Source organism: Wasmannia auropunctata, unplaced genomic scaffold (genome assembly GCF_000956235.1).
Source record: "Wasmannia auropunctata unplaced genomic scaffold, wasmannia.A_1.0 LD336106.1, whole genome shotgun sequence".
Taxonomy (NCBI): Eukaryota; Metazoa; Arthropoda; class Insecta; order Hymenoptera; family Formicidae; genus Wasmannia; species Wasmannia auropunctata.
The window spans coordinates 1024475-1035909 of record NW_012026784.1 but is presented as its reverse complement, the minus strand read 5'-3'; the positions used below and the strand labels follow the sequence as shown (position 1 = coordinate 1035909).

General features: G+C 38.0%; 2 protein-coding genes across 6 annotated transcripts in view; both read left to right on the top strand.

Moving 5' to 3' along the window:
* The window catches only part of LOC105456530 (protein cornichon), a 1920-nt gene extending 1064 nt beyond the window's left edge, over positions 1-856 (top strand). Inside the window, exon 4 of the mRNA XM_011700639.1 lies at positions 829-856. Within this exon, the coding sequence (XP_011698941.1) occupies positions 829-856 (28 nt within the window). The remainder of the gene's footprint in view (positions 1-828) is intronic.
* Positions 857-1125: 269 nt separating this feature from the next.
* On the top strand, positions 1126-11397 carry LOC105451488 (mediator of RNA polymerase II transcription subunit 14). 5 transcript variants are annotated; one of them, XM_011691997.1, is made up of 25 exons: positions 1126-1387; positions 1571-1785; positions 1884-2016; positions 2099-2272; positions 2346-2471; positions 2587-2766; positions 2842-3035; positions 3341-3458; positions 3524-3665; positions 3750-3954; positions 4045-4204; positions 4324-4531; positions 5592-5767; positions 5906-6152; positions 6506-6649; positions 6744-6887; positions 6981-7150; positions 7214-7408; positions 7488-7745; positions 7939-8182; positions 8440-8810; positions 9112-9267; positions 9344-9613; positions 9947-10219; positions 10589-11397. In XM_011691997.1, the coding sequence occupies exons 2-25, from the start codon at positions 1637-1639 to the stop codon at positions 10751-10753; spliced, it is 4602 nt and encodes a 1533-aa protein (XP_011690299.1). In that variant the 5' UTR covers positions 1126-1387; positions 1571-1636; the 3' UTR covers positions 10754-11397. The 5 variants fall into 5 exon arrangements, with proteins under 5 accessions (XP_011690299.1, XP_011690290.1, XP_011690282.1 ...); XM_011691988.1 differs by having other exon boundaries at positions 6960-7150; XM_011691980.1 differs by having other exon boundaries at positions 5559-5767.
* Positions 11398-11435: the final 38 nt, after the last annotated feature.

The window sequence follows — 11435 nt, the reverse complement described above, 5'->3', positions numbered from 1 at the left end:
ATTCTAGAATGATCAGTACATTGATCAATTGAAGTGAGTGACCATCCAGATTTAAAGATTTGTTATTTTCTCCATACAACTGTTTGGTACAAGAAAGTTGGTTACACTGGAAGTACAAGTGACATTTCAACTAACTTACAATAATTGGGAATTTTGTAACAAGTATTATGTTAGGAAAAAGATTCTTTGACATCTGTCTAGTATCTAGGTAACCTTTATAATTCATATACACATATGTATATACATAATATATGTATGCATGAATGTATATATGACCTAGAGTACATTAGACATTTTTCGAGAATATGTTGTACTATATAATTCAAGATATCTATATAGGTATGAACATTTAGGATATTAGACGTATTTTGAGTTATCGAATAATATTTATGCTTTTGTCAGACATACAAAGCTGAATGTTTTCGGGTAAATGAGCGAACAAACATTAATACTATTCACATTTCGACAAAAGTAAATGTATATTGTTTACAAAATAACTTAATTTCAGTGATAGATGTAAGCTTTTGATACCTTTGTATGTAAAGCGTTCATTTTCTTTTCCTTTACGTACGATATTTGGATAGGTGGAAACTTCAATTAACTTTTTATATATGTATGTACCATATGATACAAAAGTACTGCAGTTGTTAATAAAAAAAATGAAATAAATATAATTTATAAGTACGCACAAACTCTACATATATATTTTTTTTAAATTTGTATTTTTATAACTGTTTTTAAGTAATAATTAAATCTGATATATCTACGAATTTCATTTTACAATTTATTTAAATTCAGAAACTTGAACAAATAACTTTTAATGAGCAGTGGCTTCCGCGCAGCTAATCTGCAATAGCGAAACTACGGAATCTGTAATTTTTGCGCTGCAATATACTCTCCGCAAAATAAATACGTATTTCAAATGGAAATCAACGTTTCTTGTCAAATAGGCCGACTGTGTTTTTTAAAAGAAAAGCAGCCGCCGCATTTTAATTTATTCTTGAAAGAATAATTGCAACATGGCACAGCCAATCAAATTCGATATTTCTCTTTAATTTAAATGGACATCTTTTCCGCTTGTTAACCGGGCCAGAGAGAAGCGTCTGCTCTCGGTTACTCACTTATTCCGTGCTCGGAGCTCGGAGAGTAATGGCCGCGCTGTGTCGTGTCCGTTTAGGTCGTTTCTCTATCGTATAAATAAAAAGTTAGTTATTAAACCGAGGTGCCAATAGATGTTGATATCGAGTGTGATGTAATTAAATGTAAGAGCCACGAGGCCATGACGGAAAGTAATTTGCTTTCGCTCTTCCCGCTGTAGAATTAAAGGAAGCTTCAACCACTTTCGAATCATGCTGGATATCATGCGGCGTCGTTAGGACAAAGTTAGGTAGGTACTTATCTGCTTATCACAAAATTTTAAGTACCGATATTAATTAGTAGACGACGTAAATGTGATCAAAAATTAAAAAAATTAGAATAACAGGATATTGTAGTATTATTTGGCATTATTGTGGAATTTGTTTTTGGTGCATCACTTAACCTCTAATAATAAAATCTTTGTCATTTGCAGATAAAATATCCGTAGCTGTACGTCAAATTAAAAATATATATTTTTTGTCCAAAAAAAACAATAAAAATGGCGCCAGTACCTCTAGAGGGTCATCAGACTCCTGTCACAAATAACATACCGCAGGAGGGCAATCGTGGTGGATCTATCTCCTTGGGCATGCTCATAGATTTTATTATACAGCGAACGTATCACGAGCTCACTGTTCTTGCCGAACTGTACGTACAAAATATAAATTTGGAATATCAACAAGTATACTTAAACATTTTACAATATGACATTTTTCTATTTTACATCTTTGACTTGTCTCGTTTAGGCTACCTCGTAAAACGGACATGGAACGCAAGATTGAAATTTATAATTTCTCCGCTCGAACGAGGCAACTGTACGTCCGTTTGTTGGCACTGGTAAAATGGGCGAATAGCGCGTCTAAAGTGGATAAATCTACAGTAAGACATACATTTTTCACACGTCTCATAGTCACATAATTAAAATGTGCAATCTAATAATTTGCTTTTTCTTCTTTTTTAGCACATAATGGCGTTTTTGGATAAGCAGTCATTGCTCTTTGTTGATACCGCGGATATGCTGGCGAGGATGGCTCGTGAGACTTTGGTGCATGCTAGACTTCCAAACTTTCACATTCCTGCAGCCGTGGAAGTACTTACCACCGGGACATACGGCAGATTGCCAGCTTGCATTCGAGTGAGTATGCGTGGAAGAAACTAATGGTTATATATTAAGAAATATGATCTGAGGAATCACTGTGTTTGAACAGGAGAGAATAGTGCCTCCGGATCCCATCACTCCTTTAGAAAAGAGAAGTACATTGCAGAGATTGAATCAAGTCATTCAACATAGATTAGTCACTGGAAACCTGCTGCCGCAGATGCGTAATTTGAAGGTAAAATCCGTGATGAGACAAACGTGAATTCTGTTAAAAGTTGCAGTACGATTTTGTTGAAAGAAAAAATCTCATTATTTAATCACATTAAATTCAATTTACTATTAATGTTTAGATCGAGACTGGAAGGGTGACGTTTCTTGTCGAGCAAGAGTTTTCGGTATCTCTTACGGTTATGGGTGATGGACCGGCAGTTCCATGGAGACTGTTAGAATTGGAAATTTTGGTTTCGGACAGGGAGACCGGAGATGGAAAAGCATTGGTGCATCCTCTGCAAACCCGATATGTACACCAGGTCCGTCACGCAACGTCGAGTTAAATATAAATTATACCTTACGATGTTAACGGATGGAATTGTTTTCTACGACAGGTTATTCAATCGCGATTGGCTGAAAGTACTAATCCACTATCGGAGGTGTATCATATTCTGCATTATTTCTGTCAATCGTTACAATTGGAAGTTTTGTATTCTCAAACGTTAAGACTGATTCGGGACAGATTGGACGATCATATCCATGTAGACGAATATACGCCTGGCAAATGTCTTTCCATTTCTTATTGGAGGTAAGAATAATAATATATGCCTAATAATACAGCCTTGATTAATAAATATAAAGCATTCTCATAAATTGACGCGAACGTTCTGTATCTAACGAAAAATAAATTAAAAGGTTTTATTGAAAAATAATTACTTTTATATTAATTTTACTATTTTATTAGTTCTCCTTTGGCTTTTATTACTGCCTTTTCCAAGAGAATGCAATAAATTGTTTTATATTTATGACTAAAACTGTATATTTAAAAGGAATTTAGCGAAAACAATTTGTATATTTGGATAATATTTATATCCATGTATGAAATATTTTCAGGGAATTAACGAGTAAAGATCCGCGATCAGAGCTTGGATATAGATTGATCGTTCAAGTAGATCAACACGATCCCGCGAGGCCCCTCGCAGTTGTGCATATTCCGTCGCTGGGCAGTAAGGTAAAAAAAGCAATACACTTGTGTTTCTAAAACATAATATTATATCGCGATAATATGTGATGCAGGAAAGCGAGATAGCACATAGAGCCATCAGATCAGATCAATTGTCGATGGAATGCTTACTCGTGCACACCATCTACATCCGCACGCGAAGTCGTTTATCCGAATTGAAGCAAGAGCTGCAAACGATGCTGAAAGACGTTGAATGTAAATTAAGAATATTTTTTCTCTGCCACTTACTCTTTATATTTGAGGACGAAACGAAAGACATTAATTTAAATAATATCTCAGGTATCTTGTCGGGATCGCCAGCTATTCTGTCAGTACCCATATTGCAACCGTGCTTACGTGCGGAGCTCCTGCTGGTTACAGTCGACACTCACACCGGTATGCTACAGTGCCACGTACCTCAGTATGACGCACCACTTGTTCCGGAATTAACGACTGCCTTGAATGGGGATCATTCGCGTCTTCCGACACTTATATCTGAACTGAGGTACCAGTTGTCGTGATACTTGGCAATTTTCCTCGTGGAAATTCATTTCCACAGCATACTTAAGAGTAAAATCGATTTTTTACGCGACAGATTTTGGATAACGCAGAGACGTTGCGAGAAAACGTTGCAGCATCTTCCGGCTACCTCGCACGAGCGTTTGCCCGTTTTGCATCATCCAGATCATCCTATGTCTAAGATCAGTCGACATCGGATGTTCGTACAGTTGCACCGACATCCTGCAGTCATATTGGTACATATCTTTATTAATTTAAATAAATTTAATAATTTAAAATATACATTATATGTATATATGTTATGTTTGTTACGGAGATTTATGTGTGTATAATATATATATGTACTTTATTCTAGATTGTCGCATTCAAAGAGAAAGAAAGTTCGCCATGTGAAATAGAGTGTTCCTTTTACCTCGCAGTAGTGAAGCACAGCTCCATTGAAGACGATCCACACGATGATAGCATAGAAACGGAGATACCGAAAATGTATCTGAAGGTCCAGAGCCTTATTGAATTTGACACATTCGTGATTACGCACGGTCCATTTACGAGTGTCGACAGTGGTGAGTAGATTTATACAAGTTTTATATTACATCTTGGAGCAAGGATAAGTATAAAAAGTAGACTGATATCTAGCGTCTATTAAATTACGTATTTCGTTCGTTTTTTCTCATTTTTTAAATAATTGTCATTTTTTTCCTTTCTATTCTTAATACTACAGACCTTCCTCATTCTAGACATTAGATATTAAAGTAAATAGCTCCGATAATAATTAACGATATTATAATATCGTTGTTCATCATTAAATTGTTACATGGATAAGTAAATTATTTATATAGATATGTATGTGTACTTGTATATAAATTTAGTTTATCGGTATACTATTACTACTATTAGCATGAATACGTAAGTAAAAGATGTATGTTGTATTGTATAATTGTAGCTTGTAATACAATGTAGGATTAATCTCTATTATCTTATATGAATGTTTCTTTACTAACAATTTCCGGCAACTTTTAATCTTTTTTAACTGCTAGTAATAGGTATAAGTATACTGTATGTATTATACAGGATGATTTTTATTTATACGTCAATAGACCAGATCTGAAGCCTTGTGTTCGCGATGCTAAAAATCGTACCGAGATTTCGGATGGAGATAGAATCACATTGTGGTTGAATTGTTCAAACGTGATATGTTTATTCTTTCTTTATTTAAGATTTTAGAACGATTTCTAGAATCGTGGACACAAGGCTTTACACCAGGCACAGAGAAACGTTTAACTTGCAAAACTAATATTAACATATAATTAAACGATTAGCCATTTTTATATAATTAACTGTGTTATCGAGCTGTCTTAATTAATGTAATTGTATGTCACGCAATGCTCTCGTATTAAGTACATGTAATCTATTATCCTGCTTGAGAATGTTAAGGCTAATTTTCTCACTAACTCTACTAATATAGCCATTTGCTATTGATACGCAATATAATACAGTTGTACGGATAATAATTAACATCTGGCATCGTTCAGTGTGGTATCGGCATACTGCTCTGTTACTTTTAGGGGGATTAACGGGTGGATTTTTTAGGGAATAATGATCAAGATGGGGGGTGCATTACAGAAGTGGTGGAGACGACCAACAACAAACGTAGAAGCACCGGGGTCGGAGGGAGGACAGACACGGCAGGCACGCCACAGAATAGACGACCAAAGCATCCGGCTTACTTTATTCCGGAATTGGCGCACGTTGTCGCTTTGTGCGACGAGCGAATACCATTCGTAACTCTGGCACAAGAAGTAAGATTTTACTTTCTCTCATTGATTCTTGTACATAGCGTATCTCCCTCGTTAAGCAAAGTACGCTACGAGATATCCTGTACACGATGACGAATTGTTCCGCGTTGCAAATTGTCTTAATTTAATATTAATACGTAGCTCACTAGACGAGAGATAGCCCATCAGGGACTCCAGGTTGAGGCGAATGCCACGGCATTGGTGCTTAAACTCGTTCAATTGCCTGCGCCATTGCCGAACATTGCCACGAGCAGTGCTTGGCACGCTCTTCTCAAAAGGCTCCTGAGTGTCTCGATTAGAGTTCAGGGGAAGGGCATGGCTAAAACCTGGACGGTGGAATTTGTATTTTATGGTAGTCCTCTCTCCAGCAGTCATCCCAAAGAGCAAGGTATCGATACTGTTTCTCTGTGTAATAGTCCGTTCATCATTAATGTATTTTTCATCATTTTTTACAGTTTATGAATTTAACAATGAGGTATTACTCGCCAATAAGTCTTATTTCTTTTAGTTATTTTATATATTGTTACATTTTCAAAAATGTATGTGTGTGTTATTTATATATGTAATGAAAATGTTTCCATTTTAATTTAAATAAAATGGAACAGCACACGTAATTCCCGTTGATTAAAATCGAATTTTTTCTCGTGAGCAAATAAAATACACTGTGTCTCCTACTTGTTTTAATGGAAGTTAATTAGAGTACCGGACAGGCTTCAACAAAATTCTACAAAATTCTTACAGGCTTGCGAAGACCAGTCTATTTTCAATATGAAATGGGTACAGCCGACACAGTCTCCCGCACTGTAGACGCGTTACTGAATGACTGGGCACAGATAGTACATTTGTATTCGATCGTTCACGATTTAGCTGAATATTTCAAAATGGGTGTGTTATACAAGTTGCATTGAAATCTCATGCAAATCATTATGTAAATTACTTTCTATATAATTCGCGACGTGTTTCGCTTCCTTTATTCCAGAGAAATACAACTTACGCAACATGGTTAGCATTAAGTCTTATAGCTATAGCAAGCTGGCTCTTGCGTACGGTCCAAATCAAGGTGCAACTGTCACTATACAGTGGAGTACAAATGACAAGGCGTTCAAGATGGTATTTGGCAGAAGTAAGTTTTCCGCACCGATGTCAATTTTCGAGCGCTCTCGATCGATTGGATTTAACTGTTTAATGGCAAAAGGCCTCGCTTTTGCGTTCGCAGGTCCAACGAACATGGTGACCAATGCGCATTCCATAATGAAGGAACAGCTAGAAGCTCATTTGAACAGACACACGAATTTGGCACAAATTATTCATATACTTAACGAAACGCTTCAGCCGCTCACGTCGATCAGTAAATTACCGTCGATCCCTCAGTTATGCGTGCATGCGGTAAGTGCACGCGCGTACCTACTTTTTTTCGGTGCAGATTCACACCTAAATTCCTCTCTACAGAGACCACGGGTGCCGGTGCAAACGTTTACCATAATGCCGCAATGTGTCACTTTAGTAAGGATAGCGTATCAAGGAATGTATTGTTTGGAATTGCGTTTGCGCGGCGGGGGTCTGGTGAGCTTACGCGACGGTGCTTACAGCCGCTTCGACAGAAGTAACGTCGTCGACGAGTTCACGCCTACGCAGGGCCTGAAGGTAAGGGATACGAAAGAAAAGCTCGATAATCGAATACTCGAAGAGTTCGTTCGAAGCAAACATGTTCGTATCGTCGCAGGCATTCCTGTCGAAATACGTCGACGAGAACGCGGTATTTAGGAGGAGATCTCAATCTGAAGACGATAATCCACCGTCGCCTGTCACTATGGACAGCGACGGTGCCACGGGCAACGTCGGCTTCTTAGGCCATCACAGAAGCGGGCCCCAGTCGCCCGCCCAGCAACGCGAGGGTCTGAGATTTCATCCACCGCTCACGCCACCGTCCGGTAGTAATCCTCACACACCGGCCAGTCCTCATACTGCAAATATAACTCAGGTAGATTGTCCAGCTGAGATAACCGTTGTGCCTTTCTAGATTTCTGCCCTTCGAGAAACGCGCTTTACTTATTATTTTGTTAGCATGGAATTTGTCCTTTTAATTTTCGTTTCCATTACAGACTATTTTCATACTCAAAATTGTCAACGCTTATATAATGAGTCATTTGATTGAACTAAAATTATTTTTTTAGGCAAATCAACATCAAAGTTTCAGTCCTGCAACTTCGTTTAATTTAGCATCTCCGCCGTCGTCGTTACCGCCAAATACACCAAATATGCTACCGCATCCGTCTCCCGGATCGGGACTCGTTGCGAATAGTCCTTTAAATCCGATGCACGTTCCCAGTCCGGCTGGTCTCATGCCGACGTCGTCGCCTGGGCCTTGCAGTAACGTACAAGTCGGGCATTCTCCTGCTGGTTCATTCATGCAAACAGGTACGCGTGACAGAAAATTTATTTATTTTTTATCTTTCAAGATTTCGTCAGTTTGTTTTTCGTGAATTTTATGACTAGTCTTTTTCTTTGTCTTAATCTTACAAAGAAACACTTTTGTTGCATCAGAAGAAAATAAATGCAAGCTAGAATTGATGATATTCAGTTGAAATTGTAACGTTATCGAATCGAAATGAATGAAAATGATGAGCAAGACAAACCCATCTTTATGTCAATGTTAATAATATATCGATTTTCAGGTCATATCGACGGAAGTCCTTTTCCGGCTTCTCAAAGTATGGCGTCTCCGGCTGCTTCCAACTGGCCTGGATCTCCGAGTGTACCGAGACCTTCCCCCGCGAGACCTGGACAAAGCCCGGGACACGCGGCGCTGCACAGTCCACAAGCCTCCGACCACAAGACCGGCAGTCATATCTCCAGGGTGTTACCACAGAGGTCCTGGGCGGGCGCCGTGCCGACGCTTCTCACGCACGAAGCCCTGGAGCTGCTTTGTTGCCCGTCGAGCCATCCGTCCAACTTACCGGGTCCGGAGATGTCGCCGCTCGAAAGGTTCCTCGGTTGCGTCTACATGCGAAGGCAGTTGCAACGCTTTATCCAGACGGACGATTGCGTAAGCGAACTTGCGTATAAATCATAACGTAATTTTGCCTCCAACAAACTACTATACGATTAATATCGACTTATAGCTCTTTTCGAATTCGTACAGAAAAAAAGGTTTAATTTCTTGCAGTTATTACATTTGATTTATCCGTAAATACGTGTTAGTTTTGTTTATTAGGCATGATTAGAATATATTATGATAATACCTTTTACGAGATCGCAGTCAACTTTGAATGCTATCAGTAAAGTAAATGTATATATATAATATGAATTTTACACGTATATGTATATATTGAATTATACTATTATAGTTAACTGGTATCAATGCGGAGCCCGGTGTGGTACATTTCAAAGCCGAGAGCTTGCAATGCAGAGTCGGACTAAATCCGCAACACTTCCAATCTCTTCACATCAAGGTGCTTTCGCTCCCCGAATACAAAGATCAATGGAGCGTGGAAGAGTTACAGGTAATCAAAGAGGACGCCTCGCGTGTATCCATGCGATTTGCTCGAGCAAATGCAATGAACTTCGTTTTATTCGCAGATTATCGAGAAGTTCTTCGACACGCGGGTAGCCGCCCCGCCCTACAAACACAACACGCTGTCCGGTTTCGGGAGGATGCTTAACGTACGTTTCAAAGTATTGAAGGACTTCGTGCAGATAATGAAGCTGGACCTGATTCCCAGTCTTGCGCAACAGCAGCAGTTGAAGTGGTCTGTGCAATTGTGCTTACGTATCCCGCCTTCCGCCGGGCCAATCGTGCCACCTGGCACAGAAGGCGTGCACGTTTGCAGGAGTAAAATTCTATTTTTCGTGAGTATCACTATCGTGTTCTCTACGTCGCCAAAAGTAAACATCGAGTAAATTTTTTTTTTTATACTATACATCGAAATTTTTTCGAATTTCATCATTCTGATATATTCATAATATATTTAGTGTGAGATCAATGACGATATTCTAATTTTATTTCTTAAAAGTCATTTTACAATAATTAGAAATTGATGAGAAAAGTGGCTCTCGATATATAAATCATATATGAATGATAGTTTTAGTAATTTAAATACCAACAAAATTCGCCAACTAAACATTTTTACAGAATTTGCTTATGCTCAATCGATCTTTGAGTTTATACACTTATTTTTGCAGTTGCAAATAACGAGGAATTTAGGTATATCGTATCAAGGAGATATTCCGCCGTCCTTAGTGTTGCCGTTCGTGTACGACGTCACTACGAATTTAACGCAACTGGCGGAGAGAAGGGATCTCAGTCCACCTCCGCCGGCGATTACAGCGGCATCCATGCAACTGAAGAGATTCGCCGAGTACGGTGCGAATCAGTCTGAATGCTCGCTTTTCCCTGCTGTACGGGATCTTCTAGCCAATTTCACATTACCGTCGGAACCGCCGGTTATACCACAGGTGATAATTAGTAGACTTATTAGACTTTAAATCAAAGAAATCATAAGTGTCGTTTACTGTAAGGCTATTATATCATGATGCCAAAAGTAAGCACCGAGTAAATTTTTTTTTACACTATACATCGAAATTTTCTCGAATTTTATCATTCTGATGTCATAATGTACGATATTTAGTGTGAGATCAATGACGATATTCTAATTTTATTTCTTGAAAGTCATTTTACAATAATTATAAATTGATGAGAAAAGTGCCTCTCGATATATAAATAGTGTATGAATGATAGTTTTAGTAATTTAAAATTCGCCAACCAAAAATTTTTACAGAGAACTAATAAAAGACTACGAAATTAATTATGCCTCTTTGTAACAGGTCGTGCCGTCCCCCGCGGGAAATCAAGTAGCTTCCGCGCAGCAGATTCAGAACACGGCGATGCAGATGCACTCGCCGATGACTGGCGGTCAAGGCCCGCCACAGGGACCATACGGAATCCAAGGCATGCAACCGATGGGTATGATGGGCGGCCCGCCTCAATAGGACTTGCTTTACTCTCCTAATCCCCTGTGTTTACCGAATCATCCTACATGGATGAACTAAAAATGTAAACTTCGACTCGAAGAATTCGCGGGACGGATCTGCCTGCGCTATTCTAACGTGAGAAGATTTACATTTTGGGGTATTTTAGGAGAGAAAAAACTGTGGCGTTCGCCTTCGTTTGCGTTTAATCCAACGAAGATGAAAAAGTGAATAGCTGATAAAAAAAGGTATTAGAATGTTTTTACTGTGAGTGACAACCTCATGTTTGATACTATAAGCATATACGCTTTGTATTTTAACATCGCAATCGGCAAATTCTACCACTAAAGCGAATATGCTGAAACGAATGTATAAATTGTATCATAAGAATTAGAAAAAAGAATTATAGTAGAATCATCATTTGATATAAATTAATTTAATCGAAAATTACTGTAACTGTATTGTACTTGCCAAATAACAATTCTTTTTTTATTTACATTCTACTTTATGTAAAATAACATTGCTCGCTGAAAATCTGTATAAAAAAGTATAGAATACAAATCTATTTGAGGTTTTTGCACGAATAATTTACTGTTAATGTGAATACAAAATGAGATTTCATGATGTTGCAAATAAAAGGTATTACAAATATGTGAAAAAAAAAACAGATGTAAAAATAAGTATATTTCTTAAATATATTCAG